General features: G+C 47.2%; 1 protein-coding gene and 1 long non-coding RNA gene across 2 annotated transcripts in view; one reads left to right on the forward strand and one right to left on the reverse strand.

The window, feature by feature from the left end:
* The window catches only part of LOC144475269 (single Ig IL-1-related receptor), a 162,061-nt gene extending 148,734 nt beyond the window's left edge, over positions 1-13,327 (reverse strand). Inside the window, exon 1 of the mRNA XM_078190990.1 lies at positions 12,501-13,327. Within this exon, the coding sequence (XP_078047116.1) occupies positions 12,501-12,730 (230 nt within the window). The 5' untranslated portion in view covers positions 12,731-13,327. The remainder of the gene's footprint in view (positions 1-12,500) is intronic.
* A 676-nt stretch (positions 13,328-14,003) lies between these two features.
* On the forward strand, positions 14,004-14,625 carry LOC144475171 (uncharacterized). Its single transcript, XR_013494812.1, has 3 exons — positions 14,004-14,099; positions 14,213-14,371; positions 14,528-14,625. It is a non-coding gene; the product is annotated as an uncharacterized LOC144475171 (long non-coding RNA).
* Positions 14,626-23,170: the final 8,545 nt, after the last annotated feature.

Below are 23,170 nucleotides of genomic sequence, written 5' to 3' on the forward strand. Positions count from 1 at the left end.
ATATAGTCGGCAAGCGGGGAGAGACAGTTCGACGCGCGCGCGCGCGCGCGCAGGTAAAAATACGAGAGCCTCCGCCGCGGCCTCGCCGTTACGAAACGGGAATGTCTGAATATAATTAATGGAGGAGACGCGGTGCATCGATGCGCGGGTCTCTCGTGGTGACGAGCGCAAAATTCGTCGCGACACGTAATTCTTCCCTACGGGCTCGCGCCGCGGTCTCGGCCGACCGTCCCCGCTCGATAACGACGAAACGCGCGTCGATAGTCGAACGATTATGCCGTTCCTAGAAACGAGCCGCGGGTGCTCGAAACAAGGAAAGTCTAAAGTTGACTGTTGAATGTTGAAAGAGCCGCGCTGCTGAACGCCGTTTTTACTCCACGCCTCGCCAGCGTTACCTCGAGCAACATAATAATGCCGCTAATTACAATATTACTGGAAGCCGCGATAGCGTAATAGCCATTTCTGATGCAATCTTTGTTTCCATCAAAACCCGAAGCCCTCGATCTCTGCCAGACATTCTAATATCGAGTTCTATGCACCGACCACAATTATCCCGAGTGACCGTTCCGAAACGTTCACGGAGGAATGCGAAAAATCAGCGAGTCCGACCGATGCTACCGCGGCCGTTCTACGGTTATCTCCGGGGTTCGCGTAACGCTCGCGATGCACACCGGTCTCCAATTCCAAAAACAAAGCACGATTTTTCAGACGTTACTCGTTGATGTGGCAACAAAATGTTTCCAACAAAAGTTGCTCAATACATTCTTCGTAATAACGCGTCGGCCACCTCGATTTTTGAAATGTTAATAAATATTTTTCACTCGACGGGACTCTGGCTAGTATCGTGACGAATTCAACGATGTATTATGTATAACTATATAAAAGAACGTTAAGAATCGTTTCGGCCACGGATCGTTGCCCCGCCGTGCAACGAGTAAGGAATCGTCGGACGCGGGGAACGATTCGAAAATCGAGTAATCCGATGGGTTGTTCACGGTGCAGTAACTCGATTCGCCTCGAATGAAACTCGAAGCTGCAGGCTACGCTCCCCGCCCACGCGTTCCAGGAAAGGAACACGTAACTTTTCACGCGCTTTTCCCTGCGAACCGTAAAACGAAGACGCGACCGTCGCGGTGTTAGGCAAGGTGAACGGAAATAATTCCGCGAATGCTTCTGGTTCCTGGTAATCTCCATCGACCGAGCAATGGGCACGCGGGGGGCAGTGGGGAGGGGCGCGCGTTCCACGTAAAAACGTAGAAATTAACGCAAGAACGGACGCGGGGCGCGGGTGGAGGCGCGAGGCGGGTTACGGTTTCGCAAGGACTTGAATTTTTCAGCGGCTGCCCGGCTGGTAAGAAACGTTCAGCGTTCCGCAAGAAACCCGAGCCGTTCCGGGCTTTGAAAAGGACCAGCTCGCGCGCGCCGCGTAGTCGACGCGAGACGACGCCACGTTTCGCAAACCGTGTCGCCATTGTCCGCGAGCACCACCGGTTTCCTAGCCGCGGCGCTGTGCTCGCCATCGAATCCTTGCAAAAGCTGTTTTCCCCGGCGAACGAGGAGGAAACCGTTTCTTTCTCGCGGCGTGGAAAACTTTTCCCACCGGGCTTTCTCGAAATAAAGACCGCCCCGCCTCGACGACGTCGCTCCGCGGCCCAAAGTGCCACTTCTGCCTTCGGAAATTACAATATTTGAACGGCGGGGGTAATTTCGCGGAGGTTTTTCTTTGATCGTGCTTGCGGTTGCCATTTCCGGAGTTACAGCTGTTTTGCTGGCATTGTTCAGGTATTTTCGGCAGTGCTAGAAAATCATTCAACTTCGTGAGACGAGTGGTTTACAAGACATAAATGGCTTGATACGTACAGCATTTTTGAATCCAAGAGCGCGATAATTGAGACGTTTATCCTAGTTTAAGACTTCGTATTTTGTAAGCAAATTTAATATTCGCGAAACGATAACCTAAACTACCTCTAAAAATGTCTGCACTGCGTTATACTTATTTCCGAAGAAAATTCTCGTCCATTAATGATGCCAACCAATTGATTCTAACACAGGTCCGCTCGAGATAGATGAAAATGGTAGAGATTGGAAGTACATACTCTATTTTACGGACGAGCACAAAAAACGGTGAAACGACGACATCTCGAAGGAAATTGTCCATCGGGAACCGCGGAAGAAGCAATCGATACAACGGCGGAGTCGTCGCAGGAAAGATCCAACGAAAATGAAAGGCGGAGAAATCGATTTTGCGGGTAGCGGGAAGGAAGTTTCAGCGTCACTGCATTACCAGCCGCATTTGTATCGATGACGATCCGGTCCCGCGAGCAAACGCGCGGTCCGCCGCGGGTCGACGTGCATCGTACTTTTCCTAAAATTGAATCGCATTGCCAGCGCGTTCACGTGCTGCATGCGTATCGCGTAACACGGGCACGAACGGAAGTAAAATTCACCGTCGAGTTCGCGGTCTCTCGCGCGGAAACGTCGAGACGTCGAGAGGAGTAAAGTCGGCGAAGGGAAACGGGGCCGCGGCCGTGAGATCGAAAAACTTTTTCCTCTAGCACACGGGAGAGAGAGAGAAGAAGAGAAAGAGAGAGAGGAAGAGAGAGAGGGAGAGAGAAATTTAGGCCTTCCACAAGGGAAGCTATCGGAGGAATAACCACTGACGCGTACCATCGCCGACGACGGAATATTTTCCGCGTGAACCAACCGCCGCGATCGGCCGCCGCGAAAGAAAAACCGATGGCCCGACGCGATTTTACACGCGCACGGTTCATCGTTCCGGCGAGCTCCAACCCGTCCCGACCCGTCGACTCGTAATCTCTCGTTTCATAGGAAAATATTTGGCGCACGCGAAATTTTGATCTTGTCTGCGTCCATATTTAGTTACACTTTCATGAATGAACACGGCGCACGAACATCCTGCACTGAATGGAGCTTCGTGTTTGCTCGAACAATAGAACCTCTAATGAATGCACGGCATTAGCATATCGCGGACAAGTGGAATTTCGAAAATCTGTTGAAATACTTCTTTCCGGCAAACATCGAACCACGCCTGCAAATATTTCATGCGAAAAACCGCTACCATGGATACTATCGTTTAATTATCCTTCAAAACTAGCGAACAACAAATTCATACAAAATTTCCAACAATAGAAATCCATTTTCATCCCGAATCGTTCGACCGGTTCGTCGATGATCCTGTCGAAGATTCGGTCTTTAGAATTACTCGTTCTATAGAAGAACGTTATGACTAAATTGAAAAATATTCCTCAACGTTTCATTCGATAGCCCAATTTCCAATAAATTCCCCTACCTGGACTAATTGTGGCGCGGTACCCGACTGTTCCAGGAACCATAATCAAAGGATAGAAGGAGGCTATCATTCAAAGCCCGATACAAAGGACAGAGTCCCGGAGACCGGCATTCTCTAAAAAAATATGTTCTTCGAACGCCAACGAGATCCTCGACAGACCGATCCTCGAGAGAACCCTCGATCCTTATCCGCCGCGAAATTATGGATCCGTTTCTTCGGCTTGTCATTATCTGGAGGCCCTCCACGAGAATCTCTAGATGACCGTCAGACACACGCGTGTGTCCAAAGCCGTAGGAGTCGTCATCGGGACATCGACGACAACGACGACGGCGACGACACGCGATCACGACTTCCTATTCACGGGTTCTCGAGGAACGCGAAACCCGGCAAATTGCCGGCCTCCGCGGAATTCTTTCTCACTGCTTGGCCGGCTTTCCACGGAAGTATCAACAATTCATAGGCAGAGTCACGGTAATAACACTCGTGGAATGGCTCCTGAATGCGACCGAAACTGGTACCTCCGAGCTACGAATTTTAATTATTTCCCGGTGCTCTTCCTGCCGCGTACGGAAACAATGCAGCCAGTCTCTATTCGACAATTTCGTGTGCCAAATGTTACCCAGCGCGTGCGCAATAATTTTGTCAATCTTTGCTAGAATGTTTGCAACAATCTCCGGATTTTCGCAATTTCTTCAAGATTTCGAGATTTCGGCTCGACGAGGATCGACTTTCAGAAACTAAAATTACTCTTGTCAGCCAATCACCGATCACTCTTAATACATTCGCAGTTATCTAAATAATCGATCAGTCCGCTGCTAATCTTTCACCTTGAGAAATAGAAAATAAGTTACGGAGAAACGATCGCGAATAAATAGAAACGAATCTCTTGGCTCGGCAAGCAAAATGCGGTGAAATAGAAGCGTTCAACATTGATTGCAAGAGACACGAATCCAAGAGAGATCGCGAGCAGCAGAACGCGAATAAGGATATACCAGGAAGAGGGAAGCAAGAAAATTTCCTGCATCGTGCGCGACGGCTTGATTTTCAAGACGCGTCCATGGAATAGGAAGTTGCGTGTATCAGCGGATCCGATTAGTAGGATTTTCCTGGTATGACCGAAAGGAAAAGGCGACTCATCCTCGCGAGTCGCGAGAGCACACGCTCGACGGTGACGGCGGCGGCGGCGGCGACGACGACGACACGGTCGCGTGCCGGAAACCATACGACTGAGAGAGGGGCGTGATCGTCGCCGACAACTGGGAAACGACTTTCCACAAAACGATTATCGGCTTCCGGTACGTCGAAACCGTGTCCCCGACCGATCTCCTTGGTCGCGTTCCGCACGCCAGCATCATTATCCCTAACGACGTCGCGAGCGAGCGAGCGAGCGAGCGGGCGAGCGGGCGAACGTCGTTCTCGAACGGGAACAGAACGACCCGTACACGTTCGGGTAAGCGTTCCCCGTGCCATGGTGACGAGGATCTTTTCCGTGGTGCTTCCGGTTCCGCGCAGGTGTGCGGCGTCGTTGTCGTCCTCGTTACCGGGGATTCGTCGGGTTCAATTACCATGTAACGGTTCCCTGGCAGCGGCGCGGTCGAATAATTAAACGGACTCCGGCAACGGATCGAAAACTCCATTTCCGAAAATATTTTACGGCGCGCATTCGAATGCACGCCTTCAGCTATGCTCTCGAGGAGTTTCGGAAAGAGGCTAGTAGAGCCGACGAAACTATGACGCGCGATAGACGAACGTTCTAACAGTAGTTCTAGCAACGGCTAGGTTCGACATTATTATATTATTTCACGAGGGCAACTTCATTTTATGTGTCGTAACAATTTATATCCTTGCTTCAATAATAGTAGAATGTACTTTTAAAATGTCGAATTTACCAATCGTTTAATTACCTAGCAAAAAATTCTGAAATATGAATCGCTCCGAAACGTATCCTAAAAGTCGAGCACTTCGACATGAAGTATGAAGAAGTATTATTTCTGTCTCGAGAAGGAATGTATTGTTCCCATTAAAAATAATTATGTCGCTGGTCCAATAGCGCGGGAATATGCTCTAAAAGTGTCAGATACATCGGTCGCGTAGTTTCCTCAGAAAAAAATTGTCAAGCGAGCGTCTTCGCTGTTCGGAGAAACCCGACCGTCGAAAACGCTTCGCGAGCACGTTTCCCGAACCGATCCGAACGGAATCGCGCCTGAAAAGCGAAGGAGAAGCCGTTCGACCAATTTCCCGTCGAACAATCGTCCCTCAGCAGCTGCGAGCGTTCCGAGTCATCCTTGCAGAAACGCGGTTCGCAATGGCTGCAACCGGATGTTGTATTGCCGGCGCCATTTCGCGCTCGTGCGCGAGCGTGTGCAGTTGTGCATCGTTCGGCGCCGAAAGAGCATGTTCATGCGTCAACGATTCCGCTCGAATTTCACTCTTTGTTCGCCTCGCTCGCCCCCGCTCGATCGCTTCCGGCGAGCTTGTTCCCCGGGCAAAGGAGGAAGAGATCCCGGGAGGATCTTTCGGTTCCCCGGGACGATGATCGCGGGGCGCACAAGTTTCGCGAGTCGCGATCCTGGAAAACGACTCGAGAGAGAGAGAGGGAGAGAGAGAAGGTTCGCAAGTTTTACCTGTTCGTGCCGTTTAACAGGATACCCGCTGCTCATAGCCGTATCATTGTCGCGAGCACGGCCGGCAATTCCCCGCCACCGTATAAATAGCCGATGACAATGACAAGTACGGAGAAGAAACTTCGTTCCTCCCGCTGCCTTTCACTCTCGGAGAATGCCTAGCGAGCGTGAACGCCGGAGGATCGATCGCTGCTGCGCGGTGTCTCGGACATTTTCTCGTACACAATGCAAAATTTCACAGCTATTTTTATCACATTTTCATCTCGCCGAGTTCGCAGACTTTGTCGTAATTTCTTTTCAATTTTATTCATAGGTCCATACTTTTCTCTGTTGTACACCTTCCTCCAAAAGTATTGGGAGGCTCTCAAAAAATTAAATAAATTTGCGAAATCGATGGGATATTGTCGTAATTGTTTCAATTTAATTAATTGTATAAAATATATGGTTTGACTGAAGGCAGAGCAAGTGTAATAGAGAGGGATGGGTAGATGGCAGAAACGGTTTTTAGTCAGTAGGTATATGAGATAAATGTGTGAATGAGAATGTATATAATGAATGAAAGGTTAAGATAGAATTGTACAGTTAGGTTTGTATAAACCAAGTCCTATTTCTTGGCCATGAGGCTGAAAATAAATATATTATATAATATATGTTTTGACTGAGCAAATATGTACTTTAACATGATATGTATTTTCGACGAAACGATATCACGAAACTTAATATCAAACATAAATGTATTTCCTGAACTGAATGAGACGCTACAGTTTATACTATCTCAGCAGGTGTCTTGGCACTTCTTTCGAAGGATGCATTTACTTGGCAGATACGCGAGAAGCGTGCACATCGACGCGAAGTGTAGAAAAGATGTTTTGCGTACCGTGTCATGAGTCACGGTTTATCCTCCTTATGGGAGAACGAACGGAACAAATACGTACAAATTAACTGCAACGCGGTAATAACGTAATATACCAATTATGTACGTGGAAAAAACAGCTGAAAGAAATAAATATGATTGCCATAATCACGTACCGCGCTCCCGTATTTCGTAACACAATGAGCCCAACTCCTATCATTTCTGTTCTATTTGTTCGTGTAGGACTGCCGGTTATTTACCGCCGGTTTGCCCGGCAGTCACCACTCTCGTCGACCAGGGATTACTATGGGAGCACTCCTCCCACGCGGGGCATACTATTACCACTATCGCGGCGCAACCATCGCGATAACAGCGCGCGGGCCAAGAGAAAATCGTCGTTTAATTTATGGCATCCGCGTGCGCGTCCTTTTGTCGAGTTCCGCGGATGAATTCGACCGTCTAATAAAAAGCCCTCTCTCTCTCCCTCTCCCTCTCCCCCGTCGCCAGTGTTCGCGCATCGGTGATTCCGCCCTTTGTTCCAGAGACTCGAACCCTGAACTCCGGTCGGCCCCGCGCTGTTTTCCAGGAATCGTCATCGACGCGAGCCGAGGCGACGCCACAGGAAGACCGCAGATGGGGGAAAATCGTTTACCGCGAAAAGCCAACGCAACGCAACGGCGGGAAAATAATGGGCGGAATTACGTGGAAAGGCACCGGGAGTAATCAACGGTCCCTGAAACTGCGGATACGAGCGATTTGTCCGCGAAACGGAGACTGGTAACGACCGGATCGGGTTCCGATCGACAAAAACTCTGGAAATCAGAGAAATCGGTCGTCGCTCGAGCAGACACCGCACTTTCCTTTTCTCGCGGCCGAAGGAGTCGAAGACGCGACCAAGCGAGCTGCGATCGAACCGCGTCTCTCGCAGTGTTCCGTCGCGAAACTGTCGCGCGTATCGTTTTAATAATTATTTTCCTCAAAGACGAAGCACTTCCTCGATGGTAAATTGAAACCGTAGACGCACGGGTAACTACCACAAAGCCTTAGCGCTCTAACGACAACCGTGGGGCCGTGATGTAATTTGAGAGAGCTCTTAGGATACTAAATTTGTACGTGCTTAATAAACCGATGTTGAAATTTTAAACGGCGCATTTCACGCGCAGAGAAGGAACAGAGATCCGCAATGAATAGAAATATTCCAGGTTGGAAGAAATGCCAGCGTTTCGCGGTTGTAATTCATTTCGGGCGCGAGAGGTTAATAGCGTTAAAGAAACGAAAAATGATGACTGGTTCGAGCAGGATTTACCAGGCCGCGGATGTTGTATTTCGGAATAAAAAGAAACGGCTTTTTTTAGAAACGTTGTTTTCAAGCTTCCTCGGAACAAAGTTACGATGCGGATACACGACATCGTGAACGAAACCGCGGATTATTTGCTTCGGCAGGAGATTTTGCCCCATGAAAATTAGACGATGAGAAAGGAAAATTAATTAAGACGGAGCTGACACGAGCGAAAAGGGGAAGAAACGAAAGTACCAGCGCGCGGTAGACGGATCCGCAGCCACTAAACTACAGCCGTTATTAAAACCGAGCCCCGGGGAGCGATCAAATGTTGGCGACTCTAATTAGATTAACGCGCGAGATGATGAATTCTCTTCATTGATACAGTCGACCGAAAAATCGAGGATAACGAGGCGGGATCCCGACGGAACACCTGCTCCCCGTTAAACCGAACCGACCCAGACCCGCATCGATCCGCGCACGTTTCTCTGATCCCAGTTTTCGCGAGACCGCGAATCCTGACTATCCGTAATAACCGGAATTTGCATAAGCATTCGCCGCACAATTAACAGTACAGTATTCACTGCCGTTCGAGGAATCGACGATTAGCAAGCAAACACGCCGCCGACGCGCTCGTATTTCCAAGACGCGAGGTAAAAAAAAAAAAAGAGAGAACCTGTTGTGGATCAGATATGAAACAAAACCAGCTTTAAAACTTCCTACAAAGTGTGCTGCCGGCGAATCGGCATGCGAGTTCGCGCGGTTGCGACCGTCAATTTCGAATGCGAGACAGAATTCATTTACGCGGATCGAACGACCGATCTTACACGGAGCACAAATTAATTAAATGGCACCGAATTGGAGGAATTGAAATATTTTCGATAATTATATTAGGACGTACCCGAGTGTTCCAAGTGGTTCGTTGCGCTCGTGTAACCTCTTTAGTTGAGTCTCGAAGAATTAAATTCTAAATTTACGTATGGAACTTTTGAACTTTATTAATCGAAAAGAACGTCTTCCTTTTCAGGACGACGAGTCTCGTGAAAGTGTCGCAGAGGAGAATACCTTGCGTCGGCCGTATGTCCGAAAAATTGAGCAACGATATAAAAATCGGTACAAGATCGCGACAGGCGCGAGCGCTAATTCTATTCGACCGGGTGACGCATCGTGCGGGCCGGGTCTAATTTAGTGCGTGTTCGTGTTGATCGTCTCGGCTGAGCCCACGAGCTTCCAAGAGATGGACACGCTCGATAGAGACGTAACAGGTGTGGACGGCCGCTATAGAAAAGAGAGTGGTTTGCGCACGGCACACGTCCGTTGCCCTCGAACTTTCCGAAAGCGGGGACCGAGAGGGCCCGGGCCCGGGCAGGCCGAAACAAGCCGGGGTACCATCTCGAGCGGTGAATGCTCGGGAACAAATACACCGTTTGACACCTGGACGAGCACAATACACCTGGACAAGTAGATGGAGCGGTGGCAAGAGGAGGGAGAGGGGGAAGGCGGAGGGAGCAGAGGGGCGGCAGCAGGAAGGGGTCCGGCGAAGGTGGCCACTTTGTCCCACGGAATAATAAGGTTCCCGGTACGGGAAAGGGATTCGAGCAAATCGGCAATAGGCCCGGCAGCGGGCCGTTCTCGGAAACGAGTCTTTGTTAGGGCTGCGCCTTGCGGTCGCCGAGGGACATCCTCGGGGCCCCCCCGGCCACCATGTGGACCACGGCCGTCTCGGACCGCGACCCCCTAGAGCGATTTCCATCGGCGCTGGTGCTCGCCGAAGCCGATGGCTAGCCGACGCGCGCGCGCGCTCTTCTAGATTTATCGTGGAATAAACAAGCGTTTCGTGGAAACGTTATTACCGCGTGACGTGACTCGCTCGCCAGCTAGCCAACTAACTCTCTTGCTTGCAAACGTTCCGCCGCGCGCTGTCGCTTCTCCGACGCCCGTTTTTACGAACAACGCCGTCCCACGATCGGCTCGTTTCGAAACGCTTCGGCGAGCGCGGTTTTTCCCGGAACGGCCCGCGATGAACGTGAAAATCCTGGTCAAAGGGAAGCCGAGGACACCGTGCGTGTATGTATATCCTTGGGGATCGGCCGGTTCCGATACCGACGACTACGCGAAAGCATCCAAGTTTCGAGTATCGAGCTCGAGGTTTCGATGCGGAGATCTTGGGTGGGGCTCCGTGACTCATGTGTTTTCCAGTTGACCGATATGCATCAGCTGTGCTGATATTCTTGCGGTCGGTTCGAAAAGAAAGAAAGTTCGTCCAAAATCTCGTCTGATTAATGATCAAATTTTGATTTTGCTTTGTTTTTCTAGGCTCGGAGAGATTCTTTGAAAGCGATTGAACTGTGGACGGAGGATATTTGAATTCCAGAATTGTGAAACCCTCGGGCGAACGGAGTTTTTAAGGTAATGTTACAGAACTGTTGCTACAGAGCAGTCCCACGGAATAACGGTAAATCGATTTAATCAGAACTTTGCCCTACCATCGCGAAGTTGAAGCACACTATAATAGAAGATCTAAAATATTTCATTACGGATAGTTCGGTCTTACGTAACTGTATGCACTAATTTTAATTAAATTATTAACAATTGACCTGAAAAACCGGCGACGGTATCGGCCTAAGTTCTAAGAATGTCACTCAAACGTCTGCTCAGACTTCGAAAAGGAAATACGTCCATTTCCGAGGACTTAAAATAAATTTGATTGCCACCTCATTTCCAGGTGCGCCCAGTAACCGAACGATTAGTAGCTGAACTCGGTAGCTGCGGAATAATTCGAGAAAAATCTATGTATATTTGCATAACGACCCGAGACATTCTTTTTTCGCGTGCGGCCGAACGTTTAAATATTACGAAATGGCTCGCGTGGAGAACTCCCGAGCAACATACTGACAACACGGTGAACCGACGGAGGGACGAGGAGAGGAGAGGAGAGGAGAGATGGTTTTCGCGGAGTGGAGGAGAACAAAGTCGCGTTTCGCCCGGAAATCGTGCAGTATGCCGGACTAATAACCGGTTTAACGTATTCTTCGGGCGACGAGGCTGAAAAAAGAACCGTGCAAAGGAAACAGAGAAATAGAGAGAGAAAGAGAGGGAGAGAGAAATGGCCGTTCCATAAATGGATTAGTTCCACGACGGCGAGAGAGGCAATGTTTTCCAGGAAGAGTCGCGAACTCGGGCGAAAAAGTCGGCGCGAAAATTGCATCAAGCCCGCGCACGAATGTCGGGCACGCCATTCAAATCGGCCCTTGAAAACGGCGACCAGCGTTCCTCCCGACGGAAATAAAAGCACCTGGAAATTCCAGGCCCGGCTTTCTTGAACCAACAACGTCGCGTCGACCAGAACGGAAACGGGCTTCGAGTGTCCAACGTTATTAATCCAGCACCCGACGAAAAACTCGAGCTACGCTCGAAAACCGGCGCGTGCTTTCGCAAAAATGTAGTTATTTATTGTCGCGAGAGAATAACGCCGTTCCGGGGAGACGCGAATCAAGCGTGTGGAACGACGATAACGAAGACGCCGTGCCACCATTTAAATTGAATTTAATGGTTCGAAACGGGAAATTCTGTTTCAAGTGTCAGATTTTTATTACGCGCATTGTTTATTACGCGAAACGTATTGTCCGCTGTTTCCGTTGTTTTCCATTTAGCATTTCGGTATATTTTCCTTGCTGTTGCCACCCGTCGCGGGTACTTTATTTTCGTTTCATTCGTTGAAAATTTCGTTCCACCCGAATTTGCTTTGTTGACCGAGTTTTTATTAATTTTTAATTGCTCCCGAGTTTTCCGTGACACCGTGCTCACCGATATTCGACGCGACTGGTCGGAATAATGAGTTATCATTGTGTACACAATGATTCGTGCATCGGCGCTGAAAATTCAAGTAATTTCTAACTGAGCTTAAAATTGCGTTTAGTACAGCATTCTGCGCACAATGTTCGATGCTATTGGTGCAGAAAGTTTACGTAATTTCTAATTGGTATTGCGTTTGACGCGACATTGTATACACATTTGGCACAAGTGCAATGGATGTAGTCATTTAAAACACGGACATAATGAATATCATACGGACATTGTACAACAATTTTCCGGTAATTTCATTAATGCACAATATTCAGTTTTTATGCAAAAGAAACGTCAAACTAATCGCATTAACGTATTCAGTGTCCTGACAATGTAAACTATGACGTGGTAGCTTAAATGAAACTATAAAGTAACATTTTCAAAAAACAGTCGAAAATTCATTGAAAGTATTGTTAAATTCAAACTGACTGCCATTTAAGTTTTATTAGAACTCAGATACGTGTAAGCTATAAAACTTCAATGCAAACATTACGGCCTATAATCTGTGATCCAGGAGACTGAACACGTGATCCATGCCATGCGGAAATACAATTCGACTAAAAGACGAAAATGAATGTTTTTACTCACCATTCGATGCTCCTGTATCCCCTCAGACAGCAGTGAAGAGCCTTGAACGCGTCGATGTTCGCATACTCCGTCGTGACAACCTCCTTGGTGAAGCTCAATCCTCCCGGCAAGTTGTCGAACTTGTGCATCGAACAGTAGTCCTTCAATTCGTTAGCACGGCAAACTGAAACCAGGACGGACAGCAACACAAGACCCAGCTGCACTGGTCCCGTCATCTTCGTCGATCTCATCCTGATGGGAACAGAATCGCGGGGTGGGTGCGGGGGGGAGTCGGTTTCAAAAAAGCGCGGGCTTCTGAAGAACCGCCATCACCGTGGCGCCGGTTCCCGGAACGGAGGATCTCGTTTCACACGACACCGTTTCTCTCCGCGAACAGAAAATCAAACTGAAACGCCGTGTACGTCCGGACGGGAAAGCGTTAACCGTGTAACTATACCGGGACGCGACACGCGAGCTTGACCGATCCGTTTGTTGTCAAACACGAACTCGATGTTTACTCGGGAACCGCGACCGTTATTTCCGCGCGAAGCAACTCTGCGGTTGCACCGTTCAATCAACGAACTCTATCGTCGATTTGCAAATTGAATTCTGTCGATCGGAGGGACAAGGATTCGGGTGTCTGCGAATGTACGGTCGTTCAGGTTATGTCGCTCGATTTCCACACTTTCCACTTGTCACGAGACTGCACTAGAGACGAAACAATGTTGCTGCTCCCGGTAGCACCGGGGAACGAGGAAACAATAGAGAGAGGTATGCGTGTTTTTACCGTGAAACTACTTTGTTCGAACTGCGCGAGAGATACACACGCTTTGGAGGCCGCCGGCTTACTGTCAGCCAACCGCTTGGAAAACTCCCCGTAGGCCACGGGTTTAAAACGAGCCGCCTGTTGCCTCGTACATCTTCGCCTCCAGTCGGCGATCCTCGGCGTTCCTACACGGGCCGCCGCCGCCGCCGCCGCCGCCGCCGCTCGCCACGCCGCTCGCCGCCACGCCGGTTACGAGCGTTAATACACTCGCAGCTTTTGTGTACTCCTCGAAAGGGCACTGTTTCCCGCCACCTTTTTTCGCCGATGTTTTCGCTGGAAGTTTTCGTGGATTCGCAAGGCGATGTGCGAAGCAGATGTTACGAGAACTCCTCGACCGTTTTATCCGTCGGATCTACCACGAAAAGTCCCGGGAGATGGTTCTTTTGGCCCTCCGCGATGTCGATGAACGCGCCCGTATGGTGAGTATTCTTATTTTGTCCAGATGGAACTTTTATAGAGATAATGGGCGCATTGGTAAGTATACTCCTAAGAAGTCGTTCCGAGGATTTGGGTATTTCGCATCCGTGCACGATGTAGGGCACTGCAACGGTAAATAAGGCGCACCAATTCCTCGTTTGGTATACTTCAGTTCACAATTTCTTGATTACGAGCTGGACAGACGTAATCAGCATTTCCAGGAAACACATTTTACTTAGTGCACAGTGTTTTACATACTGCAATATGCGTTTCACTGACGTAAATGAGTTGAGACGTGCCAAGCGACAACAACGATGTTTTATTCATGGAACCATCGGCGGCCATTTTGATCTCACCGAACGGAAATTGGTAGGAAGGTAATCCCCTTTAGCGACTATTTATCACGTGCTGCGGTTAACTGTTTATTGAAACGGCTTAGAAAATCCGAGATAGGAATAGATTGTTTAAATTTAGACGTGCAATGTCGCAGGGCGTTAATGAATTAATAATGTTGGTGACACTTCCGGTATGGTCTTGATTATGGTACCGTCAGTCGGCCGCCATATTGAAGGGATGAGAATCAGCCCCACAAAGAGGATGGAAACGTTTTGTTAAATATCACAGAAACCACTGAAGCTGGAGGAATGCGGTGAGCATCAAATTGTTTATTTTTTAATGAGTAATCTAACTGTATAATTAGATGCAGAAACGTTTATTTGTTTAAATGATATGATGAAATGTGGAAGTTGTGGTTAAGTCTCCTGGATAAATGGTTTTCCATGTATATATACCATTCTGTTTGTAGATCCTAAATGTATTTCCAAGAACAAAATACTTAAAGTGTATTAATGAGTAGTCGATAAAAAATATTAAACAATATCCACAATAGACAAAAATTGAAAGGTAATTTCAATTTTGTTGTACACTATACATATAAATTATTATACAGGTAATTGCTTAAGATTTCCATGCAGATGCCAACTGTTAGATGAATGATATATGCGCAAGAACGAGGTTTTTACAAATGTTTTGTTATACTGTAGCATGTCTTCGGCACGTTATACTTGCGGATAACATGTATTGTACATGAAGTAATGAATTTCCTTGAACGCTTTACAGGTTTATAGGTAAAATCGAACAATCAGTTTAGTGTTATAATAAATAACACAGTTTTGCCATGTGAAAACAAAGGAGAGCAGAGGAAATAGAAGGCAAACATGTAGACGCATACCTGCTTCTTCAAATTCGTAGTTGACTCATTCAGTTGTTATTGCAGCGACGAGTTAACTCGTCATTGCTTGTTGACAGGTTAATAGCACGGTACAGTTTAAACAGACATGTGAAAAAGACAAGTCCCTTCTCGGTACTCGTAGCTGGACGCATCGGCGCGGCAGTTTTTCTGTCCGTTTCCCCGTTGTTGTTTTTTCTCCCCATCGCGCGGGCAGAATTTTTGCGAAGAAGCATCCGTGCAAACTTCAGCCTGGGTACCGGGCGACTAGATGGTCCGGTTCTGTTTGCCTTGCGCCTACTCGACGCTCGAGTGCAAATAATTGAAACAACGAGCGTGCGTGTACACGAGCGAAAACAAATAAAACTGGTCGGGGGCACGCATATTTTTACGACGCATCGCAACGAGCACCTTCGGTTCGCGAGAAAACGCGTGTTAATTTCGTCCGCGCGTTCTCGCGGGAACTCGCGATAGGAAAGTTGCGCTCTTCAACAAAGTACGTTGCCAAAAAAACCGGTCAACAGCCCGCTACGCCGACGTTGACATTCAGAAATTTTAGATTTGTTCATCCAATAAAAAGTAAACAAGAATTTTTGTATGAAATCATACAATGCGTTTTTATGCAAGTTGCTGCATCTTTATATTTTCTTTGACAAAATATTAGGGCATTTTGGCCGAACATTGATTAGCTTAGAAGTTATGATTTCTCTTTCCGGACGGTCGTATAAACGCCGCACAGTGCGGGGCCTCGATTAAAGCCGACGGCGTTTCCGCGAACGCGATAAAATTTCGAATTTATGTGTTTAACGACAACGGGGGCGGATAAGATTCCGTTCAATGCCATTTTTACACATTGTCTTCCGAGAACTGAAGGCTTTTACCGTTTCGCGAGCATCGGATTCCCATTTTTCGGAATGCGTGTAAACATGTACATGTATACAAATGTATTCAGTTAGATAGCGGGAGATTTATATTTCGTTTTCATAAGGTTCTTGAAGATGCTGTTTCATAGAACAGAAGCTAGAAACAATGCTCGTAGGTCGATGAAAGCTCTATAGAAAAAGCTTCGATCTTCAGATTTACGATAGACTCTGTGATCGAACAAACTTTGGAAGCATTTAAATGATGTAGGAATTTCCTAATACATACATCGCGCAAAACTTCTTAGAAGTCTTAAACTTAATCATCGTAGCTATAAAAGAAATTGCGGTGCAACGGGTTGACGTCGCTGTTATACAAAATATCGGTGGCAAGGTCCACGCAAATTACTCCGAAAATGTATCCCGCGTATACAAACAATAGCAAAGATCGGATATACTATAGTAAATTTCGATACGCCCACGCATCTCCTCGGAATCCTGCGAGACCTTGCGAGTTTATCCTGCGGTGATCTGGAACCGTAATTATTATCTCCGGGAGATTTCGCTCGCGACACCGAGTTCTATTTCGGACGGTGGTTTAATCCGCGATATTACGGTCCGCTCTCTTTTATTTTCAGCTCGGCATCGTTCTCCGTCGTCGCGCGGTCTCGCCTCTTTGTCTCGCGTTCGGTATCGTTTCTCGTTATCAAAGCTCGATTCCTTGGAACTGGGCGTCGCTCTCATTATCCGGTTTCGAACGTGCGGTGGCTCGTCTCTCGTCGCTCTCCCGCGTGCGCGCGCTTGTCCGTGATTTGGCAGCGACCAAGACACAGAAAGCCAGTCGTTCCCATTTGTTGGCGGCCCTCGCTGACTAGCGTTCCCGGAATCCGAGTATGCGGTCAGTCGTTTCGTGTCGTGTGGCAACGATTATGCCGGATGATCGCAGCTCCGAGCCGTGTTTACGCGCGCGAACGATCACCGGGACCCGCGCGACAGCCTCTTTTTTATTAGAGACGCGACAAACATCATCCCGATGTAATCGGATCGGTTCAAGATGCAATTAATAACGAGTCTCGTTTAATAAAACGCCACGCCCGCGGCACGGCGTCGCCCGGCGCAGCTGCTAATGATCGGAGTCGTGATAAAGGATCGGAATCACGGCCGGGGATTACGGATCGCACGGAGCCACCGAACCGATCTTCGAGCCGGCCGAATCGGCCCGTTTTTACCGGCTGGATCACGCGCACGAAATCATCGTCTCGGACATTTTGTTTCGCAGGGAATTCTAAAGCTACCTTTGCGCCCACAGCTATTTCGGTCCCATATTTCAGGCAAGACGAATCGCTCAATTCTCCTAACCCACATCGTTGCACGCTGCGAAATCCTTTCCAAGAGCTCGCGCATTACCCCCTTTTCTGTTGCTGCAAGCTATTCTCATCTCGTGCATCAGGTCTGAAGTTATATCATCATTGTCCGCGGTTGAACGAAATTCGAATCGGCTCCAATTTAAATTTGCTTCGATGATAAGGTCGCTGCAGGATCCTTGGATTTCTAATCCTTAAATTTATCGTTCGAGGTTACTTTCCGTTTGATCGGAAAACTGCCAAGTCTACTGATTCGAATCCTAACTTCACGGTTATTAACGTCGCAATCATTCCTTGAATTCTAAAATATTCACGCAAGAGAATAGAATTATATTTAACATTCGTATTTAAGAGATTATAACTAGATATCTTCATCCTGAGCTGGACTCGTTAAATAACAGACTAATTCGAACGGTAGATTTCCATAGAAAACGGTCAAATAAATTTCTTAATCGGATCGTGCATTTTAATAAAATTGTCGAGAGATCGAAATAAGTAAAGCATTTTCATCGTCATAAATCTAGTTAGTTAGTTAGTTAAAAAATGCACGAGGTCGTTTTCATGGCAATCAGCGTGGACGTAGGTCATATCGAATCGAAGGACGACACTCGATCGTTCCGCGAACCGTTGGCGTTTCTTGGCCGCAGGAAAAACTGCTTTTGCGCAAGCAATATTTTCCGTGGCGGTGATTTGTCGCGCTCCTCGGAAGGATTGAATCTGACACGGTTGATTGATCGTCACCTCCCTCGACACCTCGTTAAGGCGACACTTTCGCTGCCGCGTCGTCGCGTCGCTGCGAGCGTTTCGCTCCTACCCGCGCGACGCCGTTGAATTTTTGACGACCCCTTTTCGGATCCGCGCACCTCGACGTTCCTCTCTGACAGCGCATTAAAGATAGCCTCACCGAGAACTGAATTCCCGCCCATAAACTCGATAATCTCGATAGCTGCTGCTTGATTGAATATTAACGCGTTCACGCCGCCATACTGCCGGAGCCTCTCTCCTCAACCCGGAATGGCTTTCGCGAAACTTAACTTAAACTTCTCAACCCCCCCATAGGTCGAAATCTTTTTTTAAATGTAAAAAGTTTACGCAACGGAGAAGCAGCAATTGTGAATCTATATTTGGAGATTAAAAACAGATTTACCAGTTTGTTTACTTCGTAACTTTGAAGTTACTTTACGAAGTTAGACTTACAAAGTTTGCACTTCTGTGCATAAAAGCTTAAAGAATCTATTACCGCTAATGCGGCTCATTCTGATATCCTTTTCATTTTCATGTTATTCTATATCCATATTTTCGGTAAGCATTATCGCGAATATACCAAAATCTACCATAATAGTCTGCTGTAACCTGAAAGTCACGAATCTGTATCATATACAAATAATAACAAAATGATTATTGGAATGCAAATACATTTTTCTCATAAGAACATATGATAGACATTAGCCACTATTTAATACAAATATCTAACTCAAACTTCCATTTAAATATTAAACTTAATTTAACAATTACACGAGCTAAATAGGGTTAACATCTCACTCTACCATCTTCTCGTGACTACAACGGATTAGAATTGAACGTCCAAACGATCTTAACCCTTTGCACTCGAAGATATTTCAAGATTTGCGTTCTAACAATCTTTCACGTATACATTGATTCGATGTAACAATCGTACTTGATCGTGCTCGTAGTTATAGTATTGACCGAGCTAGAATTAAGATGAAAGCCGTAATTGAAGCAGCCGCGATAAAAAGCTACCGAAAATACGACGGCAATAAAGTAATACATTATAAAACAATAGCCGGAGTTACGATTATCGAGCGAACGTGTTTACACGAACGTATCGTCAACGAGCGGTAAGAACAATCGCAGAAAAGTTCGAGTCTTAATTCCGGCTGATCGCCGCTCGGCCAATTAATAAGCGGCGATCGGCACGAAACGCAAGTTCGCGTTATCGTTCGGCGCAGCATTAATCGTACCGTGGAGTCGCCGATTATCGGAGTCACCTCCGTCGAACCCGCGCTTCAAAGAACAGTCCGTGTTATCAATTAGAGTTCCGAGATCACGGTGCACGTAACGAAATTAATCTCCCCTTAATTCATGGCGTTAAGGCGCGTCCAGACCGTGGGGGCAGTACGAGTTTCCTGATTAAGACGATACGCGTTCTCGGAAGCGGCATCGAAACGGCCGGGAAAGGACTGCCGCGCCGCTGCGCTGCTCGACACACTTTATTGAAATCTTGTACAATTAAGACTGCTCTCGGCTAGAGCACCGTCATCGCGGACATTAATTATGGGGGAGGGGGGGGGATCGCGAGCGGTCTACGCTCGGATCAAAAACAATTTTGCAAACGCGTTCGCGGAAGAGAAGTCTTCTCTTATCTGTTGACTTTTAGCTCTCCAATATAAATCGAATCGATTCCTTGATGGCGCGGCAGCTCGCGATCGAAACTATTTCCCGGCGTAGCGCGTTCGACGCGCGATCTCAAATAGCACGATTTTAAATAAAACTGTCTGGACAGGGGAACGCTCCCACAAGTATTCGCAGCGCAGTATTTATAACCGGAATAAACGACGAGGGTACTTTTCAGAACTCGTCGTCACGATAAAGCACCATTAGTTACCTGTCGTCCGACTTCAAGATGCACTATTTAATCGCGTCGCCTTGCAATGAGCATAAGCGTGAACAATTTTAGTTTCATCGTGATCCGCGTTACCTAATAATGCTTTCCCATCCTTTTCTCACCGTGTCTCGCGTGAAGCTTTTCGAAGATCTGGACCGAGGATAATGTATAATTCTTAGCTGCACTTTCGACTTACTTTCGGATGCCACTGTTCTATTTTAGACATTCGTAAGGCTATGCTCATTTTATGGTTTCCTACGTTCCTTATCAACTCGACCGCGTTCTACGTCGCGCCCGTTAATGCTTGCACATTTTTGTCACCGGCGAGATCTTTCGGTAGCAGAACACGAGGCCGCGTCAACGCGGAGCGGAGCGGAGCGTTCGCGGTCGATTTGGTCGAATAATCAGGCTTTCGAGCGATCGGTAATGTCTCCATTTATGATCTACTTTCGAGCTTCGTAAAAAGCGGAATTGCAAAAGTGAATAAGGGCGACGCGATCGAACGAAAGCGGGGAAAACGGCGCGTTTTCGCGACGCGGTTCTCGGGCGCGTTCGCACGTCCGTCGCGGCGGAATATCGACGTTTCAACGGAAATGAGAAACGCCTGGCGGTATGCCGGCCGTTTTCCTCGGCCGTTTACCGAGAATACGTAATTACACGGCACACACGCCGCTTACACGCGTTCCCGGGGTTGCACATACCGGGTGTCGGGCGTCCGAACGCCGACGAAAAAACAGGCCGGCCGTTACGAGATTAATCCTTAAACGGCGGCCGTGGCGTTTTTACTTTCGCGAGATTCACAGGTGTCCCACGGAGGAAAAGCCGTCCCGCTTATTCGACCGGTGTGTAATTGTCAGCTGTCCGTACCGCCTCTTATTTCACGCTCCCTGTCCGGACTCTCCGGACCGGTTTCCCTCGGTCCGCGCCATTTTTCCGTACACGTATCCTCCTCGTTCCCTCGTTTCAACCATCGATCCCGATCCACGCGGTCTTCTCTGCCGAAAACGATTTACGATAGACGAACGATCGACGCCGTCGTCTTTCGGTCCTCGATTCGCACGCTGCTGCGGCGACGATTCCTCGACCGTTCGAGTATCGACTAAATTGAAAAAGGATAAGAAACATGAACTTCCTGTATCACTTTAATACTAAACAGCTATGCATCCCTGATCCGTATAAATCTAAAACACTGACTTCTATCGGAGCGAATCTTGTATTATAATTGTTGGAATTCTTTCGTTGATCTCGACAAAATCGCAGATCAATCATCAGACGACGGACCATTTTTAACCTTTTAGATACGGCAGGATTTTGCGCAAGTAAAGTTTTTCGTAACTAAATTACGATTTTCTCTTAATATATATTTTTTCCGGATATCTATATATAGTACTAATAACATATATTCTTTTCTTAATATATTGTATATACACACTTTCACTTTAATTGTTTGCTTTAATAAATAATAAAACAATTGAGTAAAGCACGAGCCATTCGCGAAAGTCACTATAGTGGCGCGTAGTAACTAAAAGGTTAAAACTGTACCATTGACGATGTTTACAGTCATTCTGAGCGTTATCCAGTCATTTTTAAAAGATATTTTTGAATCTTCGATACGTTTAATTGTTCCTAATGTAACAGCAAATTACTTTGCATTGTTGCCGAGTATTGAGTAATCAAATGCACGATTTAAATACCCCGAGTCTAAGATTGACTCAGACATCATCTATGAGTGTTAACGTTAGCAACACCCAACTGTCGCTGTCAACGACTATAGCCTTACAAGAAACAGTTTAACACGTTCGTCGCCGGCAATTAGATACTAAAATCCCCACACAATTAAAGCAATTTAATTAATTAAAATAAAACTAAAAAGTTCACATTTACCATAGGGGATGACACTAGAACTCTTTCGCATTCGAAAAATCATAGTCGAATTCATTTTTCTCGAATACATTGCAGTAAAAATAAATTTTCAAAATTGGTCAGAAATTAATGACACCCAGATATGGGTGACCTGACGACGAACGCGTTAACCTTTTAGGTACGGCAGGATTTTGCGCAAATAAAGCTTTTCGTAACTAAATTACGATTTTCTCTTAATATATATTTTTTCCGGATATCTATATATAGTACTAATAACATATATTCTTTTCTGAATATATTGTATATACACACTTTCACTTTAATTGTTTGCTTTAATAAATAATAAAACAATTGAGTAAAGCACGAGCCATTCGCGAAAGCCACTATAGTGGCGCGTAGTATCTAAAAGGTTAAAATCGAAGGAGCAGAAGTTTGCATCTCCCGGTGTCCACACAGTAGGCAGTTCGCCACCGTCGCTCGCTGTTACGTTCACGCTCGAACGCGACTCCGACGCGACGCTGCCACACAGTCGCGCGTCCACCTACCACGCAGCATCGTAACGCTACGCTAATCGCGTTACATCATCGCGTTTCTCGGAAAAGTATCAGCACGTCGTCGTGTCGGCTGATAGGGCGAGCCGAGGCCGCGGCAGACGGTACTACGGCGTCGCGGCCGATTAAATCGTTTGCAATGGTGATTCGGCCGCGTAAGAAAAGAGTGTCCCAGTGCCAGAGCGAGCGACTAGGCGTGGATCCACTCGAAAACGCGTCGCTTCTCTGATCGCGTCACTCGATTCGGTTCGCGTACGCCAAACAGACACTTGTTGCTCTTGTCAAAGCAGCCGGACCCGGCGCCAGCCGCGAGGCGAGGATCTCTTCATGAATTTCACCGAGAGATTTAATCCTCCCTGCGGACCGGTCCGAAGTCTCGCGAGGCGTTTATTCCGGTGTTAAATCGATCGGCGAGGGATCGTGAAGGGATCCCCCCGGTCGGGACAGCGGATTTTCTGGTCGCTGGAGCGATGGAGGATCGGATAGAGCCGGCAGTCGAAGCTTCGACGCGGCGCACACATGTCCAGGCAATAGATAACAAAATTTGATGGGAATTTGGCGAAACAATCGTTTACTCGTATCGAAGTTTATTTCAGATATCCATCGCTTTAGAAAACGATCAAAGAATCTGATCTGAAGAATTATGAATAGAGAAAGTGTTTAAAGATGTACTACAGAGTAGATGGTTATTTATTTGTCACTGTACATTTTTTGTTCGATAACAACTCAAAATAGCGGACGCGAAGGGGTTGAAGTCTTGAAATAATGTTAAAATAGGCGTGAACAGCTAATTCTTCCTATGTGGCTCAGTGTGCGCGGCGGCACGGTGCAGCTTAATTAACTTTCCAAGTCCATTAACGGGCCAAGGATTTTCTCCTGGCCCGCCGCGGTTTCTTTGACTCCTTGTTCGCGTGTCTGTCGCTGGCAAATATCTGCTGATTACTTTGCAACCCGTT

This window comes from Augochlora pura, chromosome 9 (genome assembly GCF_028453695.1).
Source record: "Augochlora pura isolate Apur16 chromosome 9, APUR_v2.2.1, whole genome shotgun sequence".
Classification (NCBI taxonomy): domain Eukaryota; kingdom Metazoa; phylum Arthropoda; class Insecta; order Hymenoptera; family Halictidae; genus Augochlora; species Augochlora pura.